This window comes from Elaeis guineensis, chromosome 1 (genome assembly GCF_000442705.2).
Source record: "Elaeis guineensis isolate ETL-2024a chromosome 1, EG11, whole genome shotgun sequence".
NCBI lineage: Eukaryota > Viridiplantae > Streptophyta > Magnoliopsida > Arecales > Arecaceae > Elaeis > Elaeis guineensis.
In genome coordinates this window covers 123,994,235-124,022,109 of record NC_025993.2, presented here as the reverse complement: position 1 = coordinate 124,022,109, position 27,875 = coordinate 123,994,235, and the positions used below count along the sequence as shown (strand labels likewise).

General features: G+C 37.1%; 1 protein-coding gene across 1 annotated transcript; it reads right to left on the bottom strand.

Annotated features, from left to right (window-relative positions):
• Window positions 1-5: 5 nt before the first annotated feature.
• LOC105034712 (sister chromatid cohesion protein SCC4) lies at window positions 6-15,413 on the bottom strand. The gene is made up of 10 exons (XM_073261725.1): window positions 14,684-15,413; window positions 14,137-14,608; window positions 13,735-13,773; window positions 11,944-12,065; window positions 11,029-11,175; window positions 10,841-10,930; window positions 10,631-10,755; window positions 9,318-9,523; window positions 8,894-9,018; window positions 6-599 (listed from the first exon to the last, which is right to left on the bottom strand). The coding sequence occupies exons 1-10, from the start codon at window positions 15,320-15,322 to the stop codon at window positions 411-413; spliced, it is 2,154 nt and encodes a 717-aa protein (XP_073117826.1). The 5' UTR covers window positions 15,323-15,413; the 3' UTR covers window positions 6-410.
• Between the last annotated feature and the right edge of the window lie 12,462 nt (window positions 15,414-27,875).

The window sequence follows — 27,875 nt, the reverse complement described above, 5'->3', positions numbered from 1 at the left end:
AGAGCTTTGCAGAAACATTTGTACTAACACAACAAAAAACATTTATACAAAGTAGTCAAAAGGGTACAATGAATGATCAAGATATTCCAGATTAATGTCAACCTAGACAGAGGACTGCATATAATTGCTGAATAGAGTACCTAACTTTGTAACTTTCACATTTTGCGTCACTAACCAAACAAAATAAACACTGCAGCTTGACAAATAACAGCAAGTACGCTTGATGATTGCCTTGCTCCTTATAATCAGTATAATGCTGAACCCCCCCTCCTAATATGTAAACAAAGAATTTGGCTGTCATCCCTTGCTGAGTAGGACGGTAGTTTCCAAGCAGACAAATTCCCCTAGGCAAAGTATGATTCACTATAGCTGAACCCGAGGTGTCAGGGTGAAGCTTCTCTTAAACATAGCTAGATCTTCTTTTTACCACGCTTTACCGAATCGATATCACGTAGCCTTGATGATAAGACAGCTGGTGGGGGAGTCGGCAGACCAATGGATTCTGGGATGTCCAGATCAGCCTTTGTCGATGGGCCAGCAATTGCTCGTTTGATGGCTAGTTCATGCAGGGGCTGAACTTTGATCCTGGCCTTCTCAATCTGCATCAGATTTCAAAATAACTTTAAACTTATAAAACAACTTGCATACTAGAAAAGGATCGAAAATATTTATTGCATGGTAGAAGACTTACTATTGGAATCAAATAAACAATTGTAATTTGTTATCAGACAGTTCAGAATCTAGCTTTCCCTTGGTTGGTAATAGTGTTTATTTTTAATACTATATAAAGGAAATTTCATATGGGAGTAAGGTGATAATAGGTCTTCTGTTTTGTCATCTTGGATTGAGGAGGAGGGGAGATCTATAGAGCTGGGAGGTGAAAGAGAAAGAAACCAGCAGAGGCGATCATCCTGCTGGTCTGCGGTAGCGGCCGGCGATGTGGGGCAGCGGAGCTCAGAGTCAGGGATTAAAAAATAAATAAGATTTTTTATAAAATTTTTTTAAAAAAATTTCATGGTCCACCCGGACTAGCCCAGCCTAACCCATATTAGCCCTTGGGCCGATGTGGGGCGGGCCAAACAGGCCCGATTGTTATTTGGGCTATTCATATAGCAGCCCAACCAGCCCACCCCATTTACCGAGTTGGGTCAGGCCGGCTCTGTGGGCCAAACCCATTTTGACAGCCCTATCTTGGAATATGATAGAAACCGCGAACAGGATAAATGGTCAAGTCTGATAGTAGCCAACATATCATAATGCTCAAATTAGAATTGTCAATCTGTTCCACATGAAGGTTCTGCTGAAATCCTTGGTTGTGCAGGCAGCCTCCTGGTCTCTCTCATGCATGTTAAACGGTAATTTGCCACTGATTGTTCGTCAACAACCTTGGAGGGTTTGTTGCAACATACAATGACTGTGACCAAACTGCATGTCCAAATGTAACTACCAGTTTGCTTACCTCCGAGATGTGCTTTGGCAACCAAGATACTTCCAATTTATAGAACCACATACTAATCATAGCTACAAGAGGCCATGATTTTAAGCTCTCGTCAAAGACTCCAAACAAGTCTACCTCCAGTTGCACCAGGTTTGGTAGCAACATATGAATTCAGGATCCCATCAAACACGATGCAAATTTGCCTATTGCAAACAGCACTACTGTCCTAAATAGTCAACAGTAACCCTTTGTCTGATTGAAAACAAGCCAAGAGAATATGGCATGCAATAACATTTTCAAGCACTGCAGGTCAACCCTCCCAAAATGTCATCCTCTGAATTTTATCCAGATGCCAAAAAAAAAAAGTAAAAAAAAAAAAAAAAAAAAAAAAAGGCAGCCAGAATTCCACAGTAAAAAGGTTAAAATTTCAGCATTCGTTCACTTTCTTAAAATCGACAATGGAATGAATTCCATAGATGATTTAATTATAAAAGAAAGGCAGGCAGCTAGAATTCCAGTAATAGTTCAAAGCTTTTCTTAACCTTTGGTCAAACTCCGTGAAGGCTAAGAGGTTATGAAATGAATGACCAAATTATTGACAAAAAAAGACCACATATATTTCTAGTATAGCTTGGCATGTTAGAAGATGAATAAAAGGGGAAAAAATAAAAACATTCATGACGCAGCTCTCTTAGTAAAGGTAACGATAGCATTCATATTTAAAAAAATTAATGGTTGAGCCTGATATCTAACTTTCCATCCTTACACTAAACAAATTTGGAAATTAAATTACAGGGAATTAGGAATGCCAGGAAGAAAGTCTTAGACACTAGAGAATCTTTATATTAATTTAATTGAAGGTCATATTTTATCCAATGCTGATACAACTTATTACAAATTTTCAGATCAGGTATGTTTCACATCTGACATGAAAAATACTAAAATAGCAAAGGGGGGAGAGAGAGAACAAGCTACTTGGAAAACCAAGCAGAAACTTTCTATCTTTTCCTTTCCTTCCTTTTTTGATGTAAAGGAGGCAGAATCATGCGGAACCAGAAACTCAAACCATGTTAATGCTCAAATAATCAATCTAATATTGTAGTTGCCTTATATGCATAAAGGACCCTTTCCAAACCCAAATCTATTTTCCTTTTCTACATATTCAGTGTAACCCGAATATGGCATATTTTGGGTTTCATTGCCATGTTCTGCAGGGACATGGCAATGGCACACCATGGCTCCAATGATGGACATAGCCCTTTCTCTCTTGCCAACCCTAAGTGTTAGCAGATGAATGAAAGGAAGGAAGGGAAGAAGAAAGAACAAAGGAGACCCTAATGCAAACGAAAAGAAAGAAAGAAAGAAGAGAGAGAGAGGATGAGCTAGGTTTTAGGCCTTCATTCGTGTAATTGTATGTATATATGCACCTAACCATGTACTACATGCGTATAAATACAAATATGCATATATACATATAAACATATGCACATACATATATCCATGTCCACATATTGAATCACATTCTTCATGTCACCTGAGCATTTGACAACCGTGTCCTGTTGTTGCCATTCCCTGGCAGGTTTTACCATTCACCCTTCTCCCCAGTTCTTTAATTTCCTGGTAATACAAGATCATATTGCAGATTAAAATTGCCCTATGATTACCGATCACCAGTCCACAAATCTCTTTTCCCTTTACTTTGCCGCTCTAACATAAGCTGTTTGCTTTTTCCTTTCATGTCTGTTTGCACAGACATGGAACAAGATCTGCTGCAGCTTTTCATTCTTTTCAATATAGATGATTTTTAAGCCCTAATCATCAACTTTGTGCTCCAGTACCCTAGTCTATGAATGCCATAAATCTTCTTTAACAGTAAAGCTTTGAAGAGCATCCAAAACTCTTAGTTCCTCTAATCTCACCTGATATCAGATATAATCTGCTGTAGCAAATAACACTAGTTGATACTGTTGATTCCTCTCCATCTATAATTTCCAAGCCCTAAAGACCCTATTGAAGAACAAGATAAAAATATCCATTTCGCTCTTATATACAATCACACAACCAAACCATTGTGCGATTTGACTATCGTCATTTGTCATATCAATAAATTATTGTTGAATAAAGCTTCAAAGAACATAATTTGGCAAGACACACACCTTGTTTATTTGATTCATTTTGCAATCTTCACACACATTCATTTGCTGACATCAGTAAGCCAAAGAGAAAAGGAGGAAAAAGGAAGTTTGGTGGTGCATGACGCACGTCCCATCAAGCATAAACAATTGATGCACTTAATTAAACTGTCTAACTTAAATAATGTCATTGGAGAATGAAGTATCACAAAAGACTTGCAATTTAATCCCTCTTAGTGTCCACAAAAAGTCCCAGAGGTAACAAAACACCATATAAGCCAACTCAAAACCCTTAACTAACCTGCCATAGGATTCAAGACATGTTCCAAATTTTTTATTAAAAAAAAAATCCAAGTACTTTTAAACGTTGACCAACACTATCAGAATGCAATTTTTATGCCATCATATTTTCTTTAGTAACTTTCTTTGTACTGTCACCCGACTTTGTTTTGAAACAATAGTTAGATAGTTGTACCCTCAGGTCAAGCCCCATGGTAAATATGAATAGAGGTGAATATCAACACCTTAATTGGACAGAGGGTTTAAGTTTCTACCAAAACCAATCTGTTTCAGCTAAGACCGATATGAAACCGGACCAAATTCTTGATTTCAGTCAAATTTGGTCAGTTCTGGCAAAACTAGACAAAAGCTTTTAACAAGAACATAGATTTAATGTTTTTTCATTCTCTTTTTTCTTTGAATTTCTTTGGCAATTAGAAAGTGTTACACGTTTATATGATTCTTTTTCATTTCTTGCTTAGATTTTCTCTTTTCTCAAAATAAAATCAATATCAAAATGAAGTAATAAAATAAAATGGCTTTTTTGTTGAGCTGGATTTTTCTTGATTAGATAGGCTACTAAAGTGAAATAGAATGAGAGATGCGTACCTTCTTTTTTCTTATTTAGATGGGTTACTGTAACAAAGTAGAGGGGACATAGATAGATGTTTTTTAAAATGACATATGCTTATATTGCCTGTTTTCTTTCTTATATAATTGAATAAAATAGAACATAGTCACTTAGATGAGTTTTTTTTTCTTTCTTTCTTAGATGGGAGAATAATCTATATTCTTGGGATACTAAGTAGTATATATAACTAATTCCATAGTCTTTTGTACTTGTCTTGTTAGTTTATACCTGATTCAATAATGTTTCATACTTATAAGTAATGGAGTCATACATTATTCTTATCTACTTAATGCATTAAGCTTCACTATAGTTCAGTTTCGACATAAAACTACCCAAACTAGAGATTATGATCCTAAATAACTCAAAACACCACATAATAATGTGATATAACTTTGTCTTGATTTCTTTTACTTTTTCTTAATTTTTCTTTTTTTGAATTTTTGGCCAAAACTTGAACACTCTGAATGAAACTACCAAATTAAAACTCTATCCAGGGAACTAAAACTTAAATAGGAACCTAGTTTCAAAAGCTTGGATTGATTGACCACTCATTGCAAAGCACACCCACTGAAAGCTCCTTTTAACCAGTGACAGAGAAATAGCCAGTTCAGCATGTCAAGATATTGCCAAATCTGGCAATCTTATGATCGATGCCCTACCTCACCTATGGCTGTGAGCGCTATTTCAGGCATAGAGACAAACACATTATCTTCATAATTACCAAAAAAATAAAAAAAACACATTACTTCATGATTATTATTATGACCATTGCTTTAAACCTTGGGCAACCATGATTAGCATTTAAGTCAAACATGCACATAGGTGCACCCTCATAGATATATGTGCATATATATACATGTATACGTATTTATGCATGCATACATGGTACAGAAATTTGAATTTAGAAATATCATTCTAATCTAGTGAATGGCCAAAAAAAGTTAACAACAGTTATTTTCAATGTACTTATATGGTATAGCTATAAAACCACAGTGTTGATGATTTTCATACACAATATTCAGCTACGAGACTCCAAACCTCATGTTATCTAAGGCAGGATTCCTGCTCAAATTGACCAATAGTAATGAACCACTATATGATGGTCACGCTCCAAACCTATATTAAATTGTTATTTTGATGAATAATTACTTTGGATTAAAACTTCAAAACCCTACTCTTCATCTTTTTACCTATTAAAATGGGTGTTATCAGTCCATATTATGAAAAATAGCAACACTATCCATATTTGATAAGCAAATAATATTATTTTGCGCTAATAACAACAATATATATTAAGAAGGTCTACAGCACATGCCTACATGTCCCATTTCTATTTTTTCTACACCAATTCAAGCACATGCTCAAAAGATTTGTCACTTATTTGTTCAATAGTCATGATAGAGATAAGATTGCCATGTTTATTATAAATATACATGGAAAATCTTATTAATATTCATACCAACTTCAAAATATATATTGTCTATTATTTCCTAATGTTTCTAGAGCCTTTGTCCTATATCCTTTTATATTTTTCATAACTTCATCAAGCAAGTGTAAAACATGTTCCAGCTTACTAGTAATCCAAACTATAGCTACCATATATGAACTAAACAACAACTCACTCAAGCAGCCAAGTTACTGGGCCACTGGTCCAATCACCAAGTGAACTGGTTGGAACGGAAACATATTAAAAATTTTTAACAATTAACAAAATTACACAAAATTTGATATAATGTTTAAAAAATTAAAAATTTATTATTCTCTTGGTTAAACTATATCAAATCCTAGTTGCTAAAGATTTCAACATCCTCAAAACCAAAATAGATGTTGCCTCCTCGTTAGTCTTGAACCATCATATTTGCAAAGCAAAGTTCTTCTCCCATCCTCCTCACAGAAATAAAAATAAAAAACACAGATCTTAATATATTCCATCCTCCTCTTATATGTTTCTTTGTTCAAACCTTGGGGAAGGAATCAACCAAAGCACCAAAGAAGTGTAGTGAATGGTTGAAGACAAAAGAGAGAGTCGGATGTTGCGTGAAGGGGGCTCAGGTTGAACTACTGGAGGGAAGAGCTTTGGTGAAGAGAAGAGGGAAAGAAAGGGTTGGAGGTTGCTAAAACATCAAAAGAGAGAATGAGAGGGTCAAAGGTTAGGGCTAAAGGGCTCAGGCCTAATCATTATAGCAGAGGAAATACTGGGTTCAAAGGAAAGTTAAGGATCACATGTTGGGGTGGAGGGGAGCAAGCCAGACCAATGGAGGATGGAAGACGGTGGGCAGATTATGAAGAGGGAGAAAGAGTACCAACCTAGGTATATTTTCATCCATCATCATGGTTGCCAGAGACATCATAATTGGGGGTTTTTTACTATCCTTATTTTTCCTTGATAATCAATTAAAACTTTAAACCCTCTTAAGTGAACATCAAAGGATTTAGAAATAATGGTAAAATGAGGTGGATGGGAACACTGTTTTATAATGTAGTGCGTAAGCCCACATATGCAGCCACCTATGTATGTCTGTTTGCACCACATACCACATACCCTATATGCAGTTATTACATGCAGTTGGGCCATATATGGGCCTAAAAGAGGGGTTTTGCTTAGCACTTTACCGATACAGCAGGATAGACATTGTGTGACTGCATATGCAGCCTACCTATCATAATGTAACTACGTACACAACCTTTTTAGCATTGTGCAACCACATAGTAAGCCATGCGAACAAGGCATGCTCAAACTATTAGTTGGGTTGGATGCAGGTTTCAAGCAGGTTGGATATATGTATATTGACAATATCAATATTTTAATTATACTATAATTTTCGCTAGTAAGAATAAAGTACTAACTACTAAGTAGAAAGCACTAATTGTCAAATGCAATTGCTATTAATGTTGCTATTATCTATAGAAAATACTACGATTATTACTGCATGTAATGTATTTTATTTATTTTTAAATATTTAAAATACTAAGCCGCAGCGACCTGCATAACACATATGCACTATGCAGTCCCTTGACCATCCACACACCGCACTACCTTTTAAAACATTGGATGGGAAAAGGGCCAACTATTCAAGAACTGACTAGGCCACTGGTTTGGTGAAGGAACTACTGGGGCCAGGTTTCTTGCACCCCTGATATTTTGGAGGAATCAGAGACCAAGGATCTGGTTTATTTTTTTGATTTGACCAATTGGCCCAACTTGATTTTAATAAGTATGATCCAAACAATGGGGGCCATTAGGAGAACTTTTGATCTCTCCAACTAGCTTTCATTATTGATGAGATGATAAAAGACAGAATACAAGAAGAAAAACAAAACATAGGTTTTAAACTTTTAGCTTAAAATGGAAAGGAAGAAGAGAAAGGGCAATAAGAAACCCAAAAGTTAAAAAAATTAAGAGAACAAGTGACTAAAGAGGGAGGAGAAACAAAAGAAAGAGAAGAATTAAAGAAAATTAATATTCTTAGAATATAAAAATAACACATTAATAATTAAAAATCAAAATACAAAATGCAGAAGCCCTCAAAGCTAGATATATAAGCCCACAAACCACTGATAAATGCAATCTTGGTATTATTTCCCGCAACTTCTCAGGTTTAACACAACCAAGAATAGTATCCTTTTTTGACATGTAAAATATTGTTGAATGTAAAAACAATGCAGACTCATAATAAGAACATCTTCTGAAAAGTTTGTAGGGTGAATCAAAGAAAACAAACCACTAGCCTTGTTCTCCTCATTATGTACATGGTCAAAGGTAGTTGTACTCCACCAAGATACTACCCTTGTAACTACACTGAGGATATGAAGAGCTTCCAAAGATGTTTTCAACATCATCTTCTATCATGAGATCAAGAAAACTATTTAACTCTTTCAAATAAAAAAAAACCCTTATAAGACAGCACCTTGGCTTTGTTGAATACAACATTCCAGCATGTCTAAAAAGAGCAAGACAAATATCCTTCTTTGTGCTCTCCAGTTCCATGGCAATATACATCAAAGTTCACTCATCCATAAGGTTCACAACAACAAAGGTTCATGAATGGTAATTGGCAGACATTTTTCTCTTTCTTTCCTGACAAAATAGAGAAACAATTTGTATTTGGAAAATGTCACATTCTTAGACCTGACGTGACCTTCTATACTCATACACTCTTCACCAAAAACAGAACTTTCTAAAGATTAATCCTCCTAGGGAAAGTAGAGCTAAAGCAAGAAATACAAGAGTCTCATGTACAAGAAATGTAGAAGGAAATGGAAATGAAAGGATTATAGGATTCTTATAACATCATGCTACATTAGAATCTTACAGAGGTCTTAAAAAAATATGTACAGCATATGACTTTATAGATGCATGCAGCACTTCTAATAAATACAAAAGCCAAGTCTGAGTTAAGCATAATTGCATACCAAGTCAAGGTGATGAATGCGCGAATGAGCTTCAGATAGCCTCTTCTGCAAATCATCTTCCTTTCTTCTTTCATACTCAGAGTTCTCCATTTCATTTCCCCTCTCACCCACTTCTCGATATAAAGCTGCAGTAGAATTCCATCACTTGCTTATCTGAACTAATAACCCTTGCTTCTTTTCTACTTTTTGAGTTCAATGTCAACAAACCAAAAAGTTTAATTTCTATAGCAGGTTTATCTCAATTTTGAATCTACCAACTAGAAATGAATAACACAAAAGGACCTTCATCAAACATGAACATACATAGTACTCTATCAACCAAGAAATCAAGCTTTAGAGTCAGAATGCTAAGCACAATTATGTAGTTATATATCGAGGAGAAATTTATTATGATAGGAGGAAATATGCTTAGAAAGATATGTACCTGTTAAAACAGAGAGCACCCAGATCTGTGTTGGAATATCATATAGTGTCTTCGCCAATGTCAAAGATGACTTCAATATCTCCCTAGCTTGTCCAGTGTCATGTAGTTGAAGTGCTAACGTGCCTAGGATTGTCAAGTACTGAGAAACAAGTTGAATATTACCCAATTGTTGGTGTGCTATTTTCAAGCCACTGGCAAGGCGAATGCTGCAAGACATAGCACCACAGATGCAGTTAAAAAAATTGTCTAGCAAATAAAGTCAATTTTGTTCACCATGAAAAAAAGAAGATACAACAAGCCAAATTGAGCAAAACAAAGAAAATTGTCCAAATATCTTTACTATGAAGGATAAGCTTGTGGATGGAATATAAGCTTCAAAGTCAAGCTTATAAGGAAACTACTAATTTTCTCATGCAAGATTGAAAAAAAAAAATGCAAAATAATACTAACTACCAAGTGCTGACAGACATCTAATTGGAAAAGGATACCTAGCCTGTTAGTATTATTTGTGTTATTAAACAAAAAAAAATAATGGACCTATTACCTTTTGCTCTACTATTAGAAACACAATTCCAATAAATTTATTTATTGCAGATTATAAGAAACATGATCTCCTAATTAATAGAGAAATATAAAGGTATGCTTGCTAATGTAGTTATAAAGATGGAACAACACATGCGGAAACCTAAATATTCTTCAAGTACGCTATCTAGATAAGTCTCTAAAATTCTTGTGTGGAAACCTACATTTCAAAAGTGAGGCTATAACTGTTCTCTTTTTATTTGAAAATTTGATCTGAATTAATAATTTTTATGAGAAGGGGAAAACTTGACTCGTTTTTACAACTAGATCAATCCAATTTTGATGTAATTTTGCATATGATTCACTGTTTTGGCAATTTTCAAGATATATGTCTTCTAATATTAATTAATTACCTATGCAATATGCAACTATATCAGAATTGCTGAATTATTTATAGTCTCCATAAAGTCCATATAGTATATGGACCAGTACCCATAAATGGGTTTTTGCATATGACATGTTACACACAAATATAATACTTGGTGCAAGAAATATGAGTTAATAAACACACATGAAACACCAGTTGAGATTAACAACATCTAACTTTTGTAAAGGATTCATTCAAGATTAATGAATGAATTCAATAGCCAGATGAACCACTTTAGGGGGAGCAGTTATGACAGTCATACAAGTTAACATGTATAGACTAAATATGAAATATATTAAATATAGTAAGTCATCATTTTCTTCACAAATATCAACTTCAGGGAACACCACTTAAAGGTGCCTACCGTGCCTCCTGTGGATTATGTTGCCTCATCAATAAAAGCCCATAAACAAAGACAATGCAAGTCTTCTCTCGCACTCCAACAAAGGAGTCCATGATTCTAAAAACTGGGCCAACCAAATCTAGTGCCTGCACATACAGAAGGTTCTTTGCTAGGAGAGGTTGATAGAAATGATGATAACAATAGATCTCAAATGTGGCAAGAGAACTACACCTGTGAAGATGATTCTGCATCACCAATACAGATATAGGACACAGCTGCATAAACTTGACACATGGATTGCATCGATTTGCTTTCAGTTAGCTGAGAATAACTAACATATTTAATTAGATCAGAAGTACTTGCATATTCAAAACACTCCTCAATATGCAAGTAAAAAAATAAAAATGAAAGAAAGAGACCTTTGAAGCTTCAATAAAGTGGAAAGCAGCCTCATGGAAGCAACCAACAGAATGAGCATACTGCCCTCTAAGCATTTCTATAATACTTTCACACCCCTGCAAGATTGTTGGGAAACGAACAAACCAATTTCTCATCTGCACTAAAGCCTGCAAACATGAAATTGAATCATGAAATTTGAATTACAATAGCATAATGACAATCAAAAAGTCCATGGAATTTCATGACAGACCATGAATCATCAACTATGCTACTTTTGTTTTTTTGGCTTGGCTAAGATATCGATGTCGGACACATTAAAAACCATACTGCTATCAGTTCCTTGATTTAATTATATTATTCTAAATTTATATGCAGACCTTATAGGCAAGAATCCAAAAATTTACATAACAAATCCAATTAAATTATATAATTCATTATATTTTATTTTATCTCTATTCCCTTACTATAACATATTTGAGAAGCATATTTTATATTTAAGCAAAAGCAAAAGCAAATGTATGCAAATATATGGAATTAAGATTCATATGGATTTATACTTTGACAGATTGATTCCTACATGTTCCTTTTTTATGCATTGATTTCAGCATAGAGGAAAATATTTTATATTTACACCTAATTTAATGTCTCTTAATATTTTGCAGAGCTTATTGGCAATATGTTTACTCTGACTATTAATTAAAACTGATGCAGGCAGCTATATCAAATCACTAATGGTTATATTGTCGAATCATATTTTTGGTGTCTTGATAATCCAACACCTTGTTTAGAGTCTAATACTAAAAATGTACCAGCATCCAAACAACATAAGCTATCTTATAATTTCATAGACTCATAAACATGTGTTCAAGTAAACATAAAGAATCTCATAAATATGAGATTAGATTGTTGGTTTGTCAATAATTCAGATAATTTACCTCTTGAGCTTCAACAAACTCTGATCGCGTAAGTTCTACTGCAACTTTGTTTTCCAAGAACTGCATTAGAAGCATTAAATACAGCCCAGCCATCCAGATTGATGAGTGTTGTAAATCCACCTCTGCACAGCATGTGATCATTTTTCATGACAAATAACCTAAAAAAGGAAGCTAATCCTGACAGAAGAAGCAGAAAAATTAAATCAATCTAGAGAAGGGATGCACCTAAATCAGGCGGTCAGTTCTAGTATTCTTGTAATTATATCAACTGTTGCATATAAGGACAACTAAAGGAAGGATTAGAAAAGCATATTATATTGTTTTTATTTAGTTTCTGAAGCAACATTTTTCTGTTTTTTCCCTATAAATTACTATGATGAAATTTCATGAAGAATGTGCATATCATCTTTGGAGAAAAGAACTGACTGGAACATTACATATGTAATCTTCATCAATGTGAAGTTAAAGTAGAGTAGTGTAGTCCTAAGTGTTAGGACCCCACTTGTTTCTGCAAGGTGTGGTTAGTGCTGTGCTCTACCATCTAGGTAAGATTAAAAATGGTTATCACATGTCCGATAATGAAAGATGATGAGGGACTAGGAAAGATAATGAAATACCTAAAGTCAGAACAGTATTATCCAAGGTTTACTATCTCGATACTAGACCACATACCAATACCATCTTATTACAATATCGGTATGCGGTTCGATATGGTATAAGATAGCGTACCAAGTGTCGATATAGTATAAGATAGCGCACAAGAACGAAATCGATACAGTACAGTATACCCTGTACCAAACACTATGGGCCAATGCGAAAAACCACTGTCCAAAGTAAGCAGGAAGAGAGATTATTGATCATTTATCTGCAGTGCTACCAAGGGATTACAGCTTTTGATTAGTTTGAAGCATAAATATTTTAGAAATCTGGACAAAATGGAGCGGCTCTTCAGTTCAGTCTTAGAATGTCCTGATCAGCTATATTTTATATATTTGACAACCAATACTTAATGATGCAGTTGTTTTATATTACAAAATAAGGTTTCTTAAATGCACATAATGTCAATAAATTAAATTTTCTGGCATGTTTGAGAATAATTTCTTTCCACCAATAACAGTTTTCTACTACATGTAAAATAAATCACATTTAGTTAATTGCATAATTGTCTCTATTAAGATTCTAATATGGGCAATCTGTCAGACAATTATGGCACCTGTAAAGTTGCATCATCCATGTTTTGTGCCTATTTGCTGGAGTGGATAACTGGCACTTGAATGAGTACTTATCAACACAAGTACAGCCTGGTTAAATAGCTGAGATGCTAGGATGTGAATGCAATGGACCTTCCCGGTTAGGTATCATCTCACAAACTATTGTGCTCCTATCATGCTTTCCCATATGTAAAGAAATTTTCTCAAAAGCTAACAACCATTCTCAACATACTTTTAACCATATATTGGTAAAATGAAAAAAAAAAATGTATCAACACAAAATAAGTTATGTTGCGGCTCTGTCACATGCAGCTTTACAAAGGTCACAGCCTTGAATGAACTTGAGCATTTGCAGATGTTAAAATATCAAGGATTGAGAAGGCGAAAGAGAAGAACAATTTAGACATGTTGTTAAAAAGAAATGAGTTGCAAATCCCACTGGGCATCCATAATCATACCACTGCACATAGAGTATATAATGATTATAGAGTATTCTGAAAATAATCTGGAAGTGCCAGTGTTCTAGTTTAGTGATTTCTAGTAAAAGACATAACTAGAACATGAATTAAGAAATCCATACCTCTCACACCATGATTTATACCCAGTTTCACAAGTTCCTCTGCAGACAATGCCAGAAATCAGATTGTAAGAATTCAGTTAGGCAATATATCTATAGTAGAATTTAGAATTAACTTCTGTGTGTTCATGGGAACAAGTTATCTAATTCATCAGTCAAGCAAAATTTCAAGCCATTCGACATAGAAAATGATAATATTCAGAGACTCAGAACTAGGTGTCATAAACCTCAAAAACAGATACCAGCACAAGAATTATCCATACAAAGGAGTGCAAACCACAAAGATGAAATTCAAAGAGCTATCAAATAACCAAGTTAACTTGACCAATCAGTTATTGAAAGCTACAAGACAGACAACAGAACCAGCAGACATGTTATGCTTTGCCTAATCATACATGCAGTTACCATGAATCAAATGCAGTCCAGACTGTATCCTCCTCCCGCACTCCTTAAACACCCCTTTTGGGCGTCCCACCATGACAACCATAAGATCCACCAAAGCAAATACAGCACTCCTCGGGAGCCACTCCCCATCCAATGGCGGAGGTGCCAACAGCAACTTATCTTCAAATTCCCAGCTGCTTAGGTGGTCCGAGTCCAACCCGGTAAGAGCTTTCAGCTGCCCCTGGAGCTGAGACTGCTTCTCGCACAACAACAACCTCTCCCTCCTTTGGAAATTAGACTGTGAGAGACCTCGATTCACGGCATCCAGCTCACCAACCAATCCCTTGACGACATGAACCTTCTGCACATTGTCCTTCATGGCCGCATCCAGATTCTCGACGTGCTGCGAAGCGCTCTTATAGTCGCAAATCCTCAGCAGAAAGAAGGTTTGGAGCAACTCATTGTAGAAGAACAGGCCGAGGCAGTGCCGTCTCTTTGGAAGAAGAAGAAGAAGCAATCAGATAGGGATTGGGTATTTAAGAGGGGGAAATGGAGAAAAAGGTCGAACCTGGTCGACGGGAATGGAGTCCCAGAGCTCGGAGCAGCGGCGGACGGCGGCATCGACGGAGGAGGAGTCGTCCCAGTGGAGGAGGTGGACGTGGAGAGCGGAGGCGGCGAAGAACATCTGGAGCTCGGGCCGGCAGAGCTCGGAAGCGGCGGCGAGGCCGGAATCGAGGGCGGCGAGCGCGCCGGGATAGTCGCCCTCGATGGCGAGGGCAGAGGCGAGCTGGGAGTGGAAGTTGCAGGACCAGAGAAGGGCGGCGGTGCCGGCCGGGAGGGAAGACTGGTGGAGGAGTTGGAGGGCGCGGAGGAGGATGTGCTTCTGGGGAGGGATGGCGCCGACGAGGTGGTAGCAGTGGGCGAGGAGGGAGTGGGCGCGGAATTTGAGGGGGAGGGCGGAGGGAGGGGCGGGGCCGAGGAGGAGGAGTGCGCGCTCGAGATGGGACTTGGCGTGGTTAAGGTTGTGGGAGCGGGAGAGGAGGAGGGAAGCGAGGCGGAGGCGTGTGCGGATCTCCACCAGGGGGAGGAGGGAGGCGCCGCACTGGAGGACGGCTTCCAGGCACTTGACGGCGCTGCCGTAGTCGCGGTGGAGCTCAGCCTCCTCGGCCAGGGCCCACAGCCCCTCCACCACCGCCTCCATCCCCATCGCCGCCGCTTTCTTCTCAGCTGCTGTGCTGATGATGGGGGTCAAATAGCGGCTACTCCAATATTGCCCATCAAAGGTTGGGGGAGGTAGCGAGGGTGCTAAACGTGATGGGAATCGGGAAACGGGATCCGCAGGAGTTTCCGTTTGCAAATGAAAAGGTCCTTGCTAGCACAAAACGGAATCACAAAAAAATCTATGGTATGTTTCTTCTTCCTTGGATGAGACATTGCACCATGTATATTTCATCTATGTTTCATTGCAACACTTGTTAAGGGAAAATAGTAATATTTTAGAAAACCACTTGCACGAAGAGGTGAGCTGATCTATCATTCACATTTCTTGTCTGATGTTGATCTCAATCATGAGTAATGCACACGAAAGAAAGTAACTAGGACATTCACATGATCTTTCTCTGTAGAAAAGTGTTTTCAAATTACCACCTACATATTCTTGTATGTTTTGGATGATCATTATTTTTTTTCCCATCTAACCATTATAAGCTAGGCTGCCTTAATAATTTTTTATCTTAATTTAATTTAGGGGATGGAAGCAGAATGAGCAAAAATGATTAGACACTTTCTAAGAAAATTTAATAACAAGGAAAAAAAATTTAAAAATTACTAAACTATTTCAACATAAATAAATGGCTCATGTAATGCACATGATAGGTTAGAATTATTTCAATAAAATATAAAATAGACTTATTGTTTTCTTCCATTCACATGTAGATAATATATGTAATCTATCGCTAAAGGAAATATACAGTAGTGCTATGCATGTAATTTTAAAATTTTTATGCAGCAAAAATAAAAGATTAACTAATTTAATCCCAATCACATGTATAAAATTTAATCTTAGACTACTACATCATGGTCTATGATATGAAAAATATGCACTTTAGATCTGAAAATAAAAATACATCGATCTCGTCGATACTGAAATTCTAGATCTAATATTACGATCAGGATAAAATAGAAAATATTACCAAACAACTTTGATATTATTTTTTTCTGGTCCAACGGTTGGACAAGGTATTCCTCAGGTCACTCACAGCCACACGAAGTCATCTGGGCTCTATAAGAAAATTCATACGAAGACTGGCACAGATCAAGGACTTGAAAGTGCTAGCCTGCAAATAACTTTGACGACTGATCTCTTTCTTTTTCTTCAAACACCTTGGACACTCCAAAAGATGAAGGGATCTAGAGGAGGAAGAGAGGAGGAGGAGAAAAGCTCTGGAAAAATAAAAACCAGCAGAGAAGGGATGTATGATGCCAAGAAGAGGTGACCCCTTTTTATAGGCAAGGATTAGGATTTTTCATTCAAGGGAAGAGGGCCATAATCACCACACCACAAATCAATTTTGGGCATCCAAAAAATTTTAGAAAAAGCTCTACAATGTGGAGAAGGATTCTGTGTCTCACACATCCAAGAACTCTCCAAGAAAAATAAAGAAAAAATCATTATGGCACCAACAACCTTCCTTGTATGAAAATTTTCTTTTCCTATTTTCATTTTATCTCTAATTCGGATCGTATTCGAAATTGACAAGAGATGGGATTATTAGTCATCAATCATTGCCGCCCATCCTTATTGAGTCTACTATTTTGATGCCAAAAAGATTAAGCCAAATCCTATTTGGCATGGAGATATGGGCAAGGGTCCATATGTGGTGCAAGGAGATAAGGATAGAATCCAAGTTGATAATGACTCTTCATTCCTAATCTAATTCTAATCCAAATCAAATTTGGATTGAAACCATTGATAGAAATGAATCTAATCCAATTAGAAATCTAAATATCTTATTAAATTCCTAACTTATTTAGAAATGAGCTGATTTCAAATCCTGATCGAATCAGGATCAAATTTTTCTTGGTAATCAGGATTGATCATATCAAACCCAATCTGAGTCAAACTGAATCTAATTCAATTAGACTTGATCCAAAGCTCTTTATTCAATCAAATTGAGTCAATTACTAATGAATTCTCTATTAATAGTAGAGTCCCAGTCTCAGTGGGATTCTCCTCCAGAATTCTAGTCCCAGTAGGACTCGTCACCAGAGTTACAATCTAATTAGACTCTTCAGCCATCTGATCTGACCAAATCTTCTAATGCATGTGACCTCATAGGTTCGAACCTAGGCCGGTAGCATAGGAATAACTTTCTATATCAATCAATATAACCATCTAGCAATGGTGACCCAATGACCGGATAAATCGAAGTATTGCAAAGCAACCTTCTAGAACCTATTGGCGTATGGTTACTGTATAATTCATCTCTTTGATACAAATGCTCAAAGTAACTTAGGATTTAACTGTTAACCCTAATTTAGTTGACCACATTATATTTCAATCTTTTAAATCCATCTCATGGATTATCCTAATCAAGATTTTACTAAATTGAAATACACTGATGCATATGTCCTACTACTTCAGAGGGACCAATTCCATCTTGACTCACACACCGACTTGATAAGTACTTGACTGCACCTAGTATCCTTTCATCACTGAATTAGAAACTCAGAGATCCGGTACTAAAGTACAGTGAGTTGCTTACAAGTCATCGTGGTGGTCTCAAGTCTGAGGGACACTTATATCCATACCCTTCACGAGCTACTCTTGACAGCAGAGTGCTCAACACATGGTCACGTTCGATGAGAATATACTCCTATATTTCATCTGCATGCCATAATAGTATCTTTACACTTCTTGGTTAAGAGAACAACCAACTTATATGGCACACAATGACCTACACTTGATATCGCTATCATCTTAGTAATGGCGTATCGTTTGATCGCGAATATTTTTAAGGACTTAACGATAAATTCTCTTTTATCGATTAATTATAGTCCTATGGACTTCATTACAACACAGGAGTTTAGAGATGATCAATTTGTAATAAAAATATTAAATAATTTTTATTAATAAAAATTATATATAATTTACAAAATGAGCATAATCGTCTAACGATTGATTTGGGACATATTTCTCAATAACTTTCACTTGGATTAAAGCTAATCGGTACAGTATCGTATATCCATCATCGATTTATAATCATCGAATTTCTTGATTCTGAGGGCTTTAGTAAAAAGGTCGGTCAGATTTTTCTTTTTGTCGATCTTCTGAAGGTTGACGTCACCTCGATCCATGATCTTTCAGATAAAGTGATAACAGCGCAGAATATGCTTGGTGCACTGATGGGATCTTGGCTCCTTGGCTTGAGCAATGGCTCTAGTATTGTCGTAGTATAACAGAACAGGGCTATCAACGGAGGGTGCTACTCCAAGCTCGCCGATGAACTTTCGTAACCATACAGCTTTCTTCACAGCATCAGATGCCACGATATACTCCACTTCACAAATAGAGTCTGTCATAGTGTGCTGCTTGAAACTTTTCCAGCATATCACTCTACCTTTAGGGTAAAAATATAATCTGACATATTTTTGCTATCGTCATGATCTAACTAAAAGTTGAAGTCAGTAAACTCCACTAGTTTCAAGTCAGTTTTACCATGTACAAGCCACTGGTCCTTAGTATTTCTCAAATACTTAAAAATGATCTTTACAACCTTCCAGTGATTCTCTTCTAGATCAGACTGGTATCTGCTCACTACCCCTAATGAGTATGTCATGTCTGGTCTCATACATGTCATAGCGTACATAATAGAATCTACTGTCGAAGCATATAAAATTCTACTCATACACTGTCTCTCTTAAGGAATTATTGGACAATCTCTTTTCAAAAGAGAAATTTTATGACCTATCGAAAGATAGTCTTTTTTGAAATTCTCTATGCTGAAGCATTTTAGCATAGTATCTATATACACGATTGAAAGAGCCCGAGCAACCTCTTAGATTTATCCCTATAGATCTTCATCCCTAGGATGTAGGCTGCTTCTCCTAAATCCTTCATGGAGAATTATGACGATAACCACACTTTTATTTTCTGTAATGTAGGGACATCATTCTCAATTAAAAGAATATCATCCACGTACAAAATAAAAAATATAATTATTGAACCATTAGCCCACTTATATATGTAGGATTTTTTTTCGTTTCTAACAAAGCCATACATTCTGATCACCTTGTCAAAACATATGTTCCAACTCCGAGATGCTTGCTTCAATCCATAAATAAATCTCTAAAGCTTGCACATCTTGGACTCATCTGTGGATGTGAATCTCTCAGGTTGTATCATATACACCTCTTCGTTCAGCTCTCCATTTAGGAAAGCTGTCTTTACATCTATTTGTCAGACTTCATAGTTTAGGTATGCTGTATTGCAAGCATGATTCGAATAGACTTAAGCATTACCACAGGAGAAAATATCTCGTTATAGTCAATACCATAATGCTGAAGATAATTCTTGACAATCAAATAGACTTTATAGGTCTTTACCTTTCCATCTGCGTCCCTCTTCCTTTTGAAAACCCACTTACACCCTATGAGTTTTACCCCTTTAGATGGGTCAATCAATATCCATACATTGTTGACCTTCATGGACTCCATTTCAAATTTCATGACTTCAAGCCATTTATCAGAGTTGGACCTCTACATCACATCCATATAGATGATCGGATCCTTATCGTTCTCATTGAGTTCAACGGAATCTCCGTTTCGGATCCAAAAACCTAGGTATCTGTCTGGCTGATACGGTACTCTATCGAATCACCTTAAGAATGTTTATGTATTGGGCTCCGGGTTTGATCTCATCAAATTTGATTCAAATTCAATCATTGGTGTTGGTTATTCTACCTGTCAAACTTCATCAAGCTCGATTTTAGAGGCACTTATTCCTTCACTAAAGAATTTCTTTTTCAAAAAGTATGCCTTACTGTTGACAAACACCTTTTGTTTAGCAGACACGTAAAAAAAATATCCCCTCATTTTCTTGAGGTATCCTATGAAATTATACTTATCGGATCTAGGACTGAGCTTGTCAGTTTGTAATTGTTTAACATAAGCCGGACACTCTCAGACCCTGAAGTAAGAGAGGTTCGGCCTATGTCCAGACTATATCTCATATGATGTCTTACTAACTGACTTGCTCGAAATATTGTTGAGCACAAGATAGGCTGTTTCAAGTGCATATCCACAAAAAGAGATCGGTAGAGTTGCAAATGTTGGAAATAGTGTCCCAAAGCCAATCGTCAGTCTGTTGACGGTTGTGTTCCTTTTTGTATTAGTACATGAATTATAAATAAATAAAAGTTATTTTGGTATTTTTTCATCACAAATGTTTCATCTTCTAATGAACTCCTGTGTTGTGGTGAAGTTCTTAGGACTATTTAGACTCAACAAAGGAGGATTTGTCGCTTAGTCATTAAACATGTTCGCGATCAAATGATACGTTGTTACAAAGGACGACAATGTTTACCGAGCATAGGTCGTTGTGTGCCATATAGGTTGGTTGTCCTCATAACCAAAGAGTGTGGAGACACTGGTATGGCATACAGGTGAGATGTAATAGTATATCTGCACTGAACGTGACCAACTCCGGAGCTATTTCTGCTGTCAAGATTTGCTCCGATGGGATATGGGTATAAATGTCCCTCCGACCTGAGACCGTCACGGTGACTTGCAAGCAACTCACTGCACTTAGGCACTGGACTACCTGAATTTCTAATTCAGTGACGGAAGGTTGCTGGGTGTAGTCAAGTACTTGACTTGTCGGTGCGTGTGTCAAGATGGGATTGACCACTCCAGTTTAGGAGCTGTGTACAGTCGTGTTTCAATTTAGCAAAATCTTGGCCAGGATAGTCCTAGTGAGGAGTCACAGGACTAATTGAGTTGAGCACGATTCGGATGATATCATCAGGGTTGACAGTTTAACCCTGAGTCGTCCTAAACACAGGGGTCAAAAGGGATGAATTATACGGTAACCATATTCACGTAGGTTCTGAATGTTGCGATTGTGATTATTCGATCTATCCGGTCGTCGGGTACCATTGCTAGATGGTCACTTCGATTAGTACAGGAATTGGTTCCTGTGCTACCGGTTTAGGTTCGAACCTGCGGGGTCACACACATTAGAGGTTCCTTTCTGATCTGATGGCTGATTATGAGTCTTATCTATCTGAGACTCTATGATTGAGAATTAGAATTCTCTAATCATGAGTTCCACACATTTTGGGTGCCGGGGTCAAAATTTTGAATTTCAAATTTTGAATTTGAAATTTGAACTCTTTGATCAGGGTTTCATATCGATGGTCTCTGATGCCTGATTGCCCATCGGATTTGGACTCAATATTTATGAGAGGTTTAATTAGTGATTTAATCACTAATTAACTCAATTTGATTGAGTAATTATTTTTGGATCAAGTCCAATTGAATTGGATTCAGTTTGGATTGACCCGATTAGGTTAAATGTTGACCTAATCGCTAAGGTGGTTTAGTCCCTGATTTGATCAGGGGTTAGGTTTAGTTAATTCCTGATTTGATTAGGATTTTATTGAGCCTAATTATGTTGAGTTTAATCTGGTCTAATTGTGCTTGACCTATTTTAAACTAGGTTGGCTCAATTTGAATCAAACCACCTTGTTTTAAATTTCCTGCGACACCCAACTTCTTTGCACCCATTTGAATTCACGAGAAGAAACTTCTCGTGAAATTTTTCTCATGCAAAACCCTTCCCCACGCCCTCATTTGTGTGCCATATGGATGGATAAAATAATTAGTTAGCCATTCAAATTCAAAGCATGTTTGAATTTGAATGGATAACTTATCACTTGCCCTTTCATCCTTATCCATTTTGTGCGCCACATTACTTACACGAGAAAAAGTTTCTCGTGAAACATTTTTTGCACAAAGAGTCACGCCCCTTCTCTTCTCACGCCCAAAAGGATAGGGATAAGTTGATTTTCGTTTGAATTCAAATTTGATTTGAATTCAAATGTGTAACCTCTTGTCTTTATCCTCTCACGCGGATAAGACACGTTCGACGTTGTTTTAAAAAGAGGAGAAAGGTGGGACGTGCGTAGAAATTTTAGGAGAGAAACTTTGGGGCGTGAGGAAGGTTTCTGTGCAAGGTGAAGGTCCAAAACCTTCCGAGAGAAAAAGAAAGAAAAGAGAGAAAATTGGGCGCAGGGTTTTTGGTGTGTACCCTAGGGTTTCTACCTAGGGTTCGGGAAGTGAGATTGGTGTGCCACGAGTGTCGTGAGTCTACCAAATTTTAAGGAGAGATCCATTAGCCTCTCAAGCAACTGTGCAGATGATCCAAAGCATCCGAGAAGTCGGCACACATCGATCGAAGGAGTTCGACCAACATCTGCTATCAAAAGGGTGAAATCATGAACTAGCATTCGTGAGGAGCTGATCAGACGGAAGCTTCATGTGGACGATCCGCAGAGATCAGATATTTGTGTGGCTGTGACGTGATGATCAGAGCCCCCCGACGGTGATCAGATTGCGGTGATCGACTACCCGCAAAAGGTGATGTGTTCTGAACACAGTACTATAAAATGTTTACTGATTCAAATTTGAATTTCAAATTTAAATGCATGCTGTTGTATCATATTTAGATCCTAGTGTAGGGTTAATTAGTATTAATTAATGAGATTAATTAATAATTTTACTGTAAAATAGTAATTTTGAAAAAATTTTAAAATTATCATTTTGCCCCTGCACTAAATTTTTGCTTCAAATGGCATCAGAGCATGGTTCTAGAATATGATATACATATGCATGCGTAGATTAAGGTGTAATCTATAAGTTTAAATTTAAAATTCAAAATTTAAAATTCAAAATTCAAAAAGATTTAAAATTTAAAATTTGTTAGAAGTTTCAAATTTAAAATTCAAAATTTGAAATTTGAAATTTGAAATTTGATTGAAATCTCAAATTTGAAATTTGAAATTTGAAATTCGAAATTTAAAATTTGAAATTCGAAATTTAAAATTCAAAATTTGAAATTTGAAATTTGGTTGAAATCTCAAATTTGAAATTTGAAATTCAAAATTTGAAATTTGAAATTCAAAATTCAAAATTTAAAATTCAAAGATTGGAAATTCGAAATTTGAAATTTGATTGAAATCTCAAATTTGAAATTTGAAATTTAAAATTTGAAATTTGAAATTTGAAATTTGAAATTCAAAATTTAAATTTTGAAATTGGTATATTTAGATATACTTGATCCAAGTAGCAAGTAATCTAATTGGGTTGGTTGCCATGGCCGTCCGATCATAGGAGAAAAGTAGGGTTTAAAAGTCCTCTCTTCCCATTCGATGGGATCTCCTATGGCGGTAGGGGTGCCGATGCAATTATATCCCATGCCGATGAAGCAGCGAAAAGACTTAATTAAGAAATTTATCATGAATGTGTTAGATTAGATCTAAAAAAAATTTATGATTTATTTTGAGTTATTTTCTGTTATGAAATGAGCAATAGAATTGCTGTTTATGAAATGTGCTGACCTGTTTGTGAAATGAGTTAACACATTTGGTGAACAGAAAATAAAATCTTTCAAATTTAAAAATTATTTTCAAAATGCCAAACCCTGACCCATCAGCCCAAGTACTTAATTAAAAAAATTAAGTGTTGTCTAGTAGGTCTAGAATTGTGAATTAAGACCTAAGATAATTGCATAAACTTGTGGGTCAATGGGTTAGATGAATTAGGTCCATAATTGGGTTAGACCTAAGGTTAGTTTAAAAAATGGACTAAATGGAGTAATTGGTCAAATCTAATCAAAAGTTGAATTAGATTAGGTCAAGGATACTCTAGACTCAACTTCAATAGTTGTAGTTGAATGGGTCCATGTCTTTAACTAGACCAAGATGGACTTAATTCATGGCTACGCGGTGGAGCCCTATTTACTAAGTTGATCAAAATTAAAACTAATGAACCGGTTGGTGTCTAAGGTAAGTTTGGCAGTTTTGACCAGTGGTTCTTAAGCGGGAGCTACTCGCATGGATTCGATCATTGACGAGTTAATGGCAAATCTCCACCACTGATCTCACTTACCTGGCCAATCTGGTAAGTTAGATTTTGATTAGATCACTTGGTGATTAGAGCTCACCCATGTCATTAGGTAAATCAGTGTGACTGATTTAGGTTCTCCTAATGCCAGTTTTAATTAAATCCTTTTTTAATCTGACTTGATGAAGTCAGTGGGAGGATTCAAATTGGCTGGATGATTTCTTCTCTACTATTCTTTAATAAAATCCTCAAAATTATTAGGTCCCTAAAATGATTAAGTTATAATGATAACTAAGTCATAGCCTCTCATTAAGTGAGTGATAATGAGTCCATTAGTTCAATGATCATTGGAGGCCCAAAGGCCTGGTGCTCATTGGCTAATGGAATTATTATTCATAATATGATAATTTGATTAAGTCTTTCTGATGGTGGTTAGGTTGGCCGGCCAAAGTCGGGCCTGATCATTTATTGGTCCGATTCACTAAATTAAGTCATGTTAATGGTTGGACCTAACCAGATCTTTTCAGTGGAGGCCAAAGCCTACTGATTAGGTTCTGGGGCAAAATCAATTACTAGAAGTTGTTTAGAGAAACAACTGGTTAAGAACCTACCCATAGATGCACATGGGTTGACCAACCAAAGTTGGGCTCATGTGTAGTCTGTGTGGATTCTAGTACCCATTAAGGAATTAAAGTAATTCTCAAATTGGAGGATGAGGCTACCATTCATAAAAATATTGGAAAAATTTAGACTAAAATCCAAGTCTTTAGTATTAATTTATGTACTAATAGAGGTCTCATTTTCCTTTAAGCAGCTATGGCCACTACCCTGTCGCTCCGTCATTATTAGATAATGACAAGCTCATGGGACCCAATTTCGATAGCTGGTATCGAAAATTGAAAATCGTCCTTGAGCATGAGCGGATCCTTTATGTAGTAACGGATCCAGCACCTGAGGAGCCAGCTCCGAACGCTAGTAAGGCGATCCGAGACACTTACTTGAATGGCTCAATGACCGCACCACCGTTCGATGTATTATGCTGGCAGCAATGAATGACGAGTTCAGCCGAAGGTTTGAGAAGCCCAGCCACAGGAGATGCTTCAAATGTTGAACGACTCCTTTGGCACGCCTGACGATGTTGAAAGGCACAAAATAGTTGTGCCATTTTCAATGCTCGAATGAGGGATGGGGCCTCAGTCACTGATCATGTACTGTACATGATCGAGATGATTGAGCGCCTAAGCAAATTGGCTTTCCTCTGCACGAGCAGCTCGGTAAGGATGCGATCCTTAATTCCTTGCCCAAGTCCTTCCTCCCATTCCTTACTCATTTTCGAATGACAAAGCCTGCAGTAAACTACCAGGATTGTTGGGGTTGCTGCAGAACTTTGAGAAGGATCACCAACTCCATAAGGAGTCGGTGAATGTAGTGGGAGGGTCTTCTTCTCATCGTCAACCCTTTGGGAAGGGGAAGAAGAATAAGAAGAAGAAAAATAAGAAGGTGCAATCTCATGCTGGGACAGTAGCACGGGGTCAGACCAAGAACGCAAGCACGACCAGAGCCAGGCGAAGTGCTTCTTTTGCAAGAAGCACGGGCATTGGAAGAGAAACTGTCCTCAATACATTGCCTCCCTGGACCCGAACAGGCCAAAGAAGAAGCAAGGTAATTATATGATAACTCCTTGCAACTTTTCGATTTGTGATACTACTGCCTGGGTATTGGATACCGGAAGCCCTTATATATTTGTAATTCGATGCAGGGTCTGCAGGTCAGTAGGAGATTTGATGAAGGCGAGAGGTTCCTGAATGTTGGAGATGGAAGCAAAGTTCCAGTTCTAGCTTTAGGAATCATGAGTCTTGTAATCAATTCTCGTAATATAATTCTGAGTGAATGTCACTATTGTCCAAGTTTTTTATTAAATATTATTTCTGTAGGCCTTTTGGCCATATACGGTTATGATTTTTTAATAAAAAAAATATTTACAATATCATTTTGAATGGTGTTACAATATTTGTTGGACAATTAAATAATAGAATTTACTTACTATCACAGCTGTTAATGTGGTTCAAAAATTGGTAAACGCTCTAGAATAGATAATGTGTCAGAAGTCTACCTTTGGCACTGTAGGCTAGGTCATATCAATAAGAACAGGATAAACAGGTTGGCTCAAGAAGGAATTCTTGAAGTTAGTGATTGTGAATCACTTCCAACCTGTGAGTCCTGTCTTCTTGGGAAGATGACCAAGTCACCTTTTACTGGAAAAGGTGAGCGAGCCAGTGAACTCTTAGGTCTGGTACATTCTGATGTATATGGACCCATGAGCTCAAGTGTAAGAGGTGGATTTTTCTACTTCATAACCTTCACAGACGACCTATCTAGGTATGGGTATGTCTATTTAATGAAGCATAAGTCGGAATCATTTGAAATGTTCAAACTATTCCGAAATGAGGTAGAAAAAAAACTGGAAGTGTATTAAAACTCTTCGATCTGATCGAGGAGGTGAATACCTTTCCAATGAGTTTCTGACGTATCTAGGGGAGAATGGGATTCTCTCTCAGTGGACTCCTCCTGAACACCACAGCATAATGGTGTGTCTGAAAGGAGGAATCGGACCCTGTTAGACATGGTTCGATCCATGATGGGGTTTGCTGGTCTGCCGATCTCCCTCTGAGGATATGCGCTCGAATCGACTTGTTACTTTCTAAATAGAGTTCCGATTAAGTCTGTAGCCAAAACGCCATATGAGATATGGATAGGACGTAAGCCAGTACTCTCGCACCTTAGGGTTTGGGGGTGTCCGGCTTATGTTAAATGTTTAATTACAGACAAGCTTGGACCTAGGTCTGACAAGTATAATTTTATAGGGTACCCAAAAGAGACCAAAGGGTATTATTTCTACCTTGCTGATGAGCAAAAGGTGTTTGTCAGCCTTAAGGCAATCTTTTTAGAAAAGGAGTTCCTTAGTGAAGGAATGTTGCTTCTAAAGTCGAACTTGACGAAGTTCGACAGGTAAAAAAACCGACACATGTTACTGAACCTGAACCGGATTTGATTAGATCAGATCCGGAGCCCATTGATTATGCACCCTTAAGGCGGTCTGGTAGAGTACCACATCAACCGGACAGATACTATGGTTTCTTGGTCCGGGATGGTGATCCTGTCGAACTTGATGAAAACGATGAGGATCCGATCACCTACATGGATGCAATGCAGAGATCTGACTCTGAGAAATGGCTAGAGGCCATGAAATCCGCAATGGAGTCCATGAAGGTCAACGATGTGTGGATATTGGTTGACCCACCCGAAGGAGTAAAACCCATAGGGTGTAAGTGGGTCTTCAAAAGGAAGAGGGGCGCAGATGGAAAGGTGGAGACCTATAAAGCCCGTCTGGTTGCCAAGGGATATCGTCAACGTTATGGTATAGACTATGACGAGATATTTTCTCCTGTGGCAATCCTCAAATCCATTCGGATTATGCTTGCGATAGCTGTCCATCTGGACTATGAAATCTGACAGATGGATGTGAAGACAGTTTTCCTAAACGGAGAGCTGGACGAAGAGGTGTATATGATACAACCTGAAGGGTTCACATCCACAGATGAGTCTAAGGTGTGCAAGCTACAGAGGTCTATTTATGG

Bases quoted from the DNA above. Each gene is read 5' to 3' on its own strand.
- LOC105034712 (XM_073261725.1), bottom strand. From the start codon at position 15,322: ATGGGGATGGAGGCGGTGGTGGAGGGGCTGTGGGCCCTGGCCGAGGAG. The intron at 13,774-14,136 runs GTAACTGCATGT...CATTGTCTGCAG, and splicing joins TGGACTGCATTTGATTCATG to AGGAACTTGTGAAACTGGGT. The intron at 12,066-13,734 runs GTATGGATTTCT...CATGCTGTGCAG, and splicing joins TATAAATCATGGTGTGAGAG to AGGTGGATTTACAACACTCA.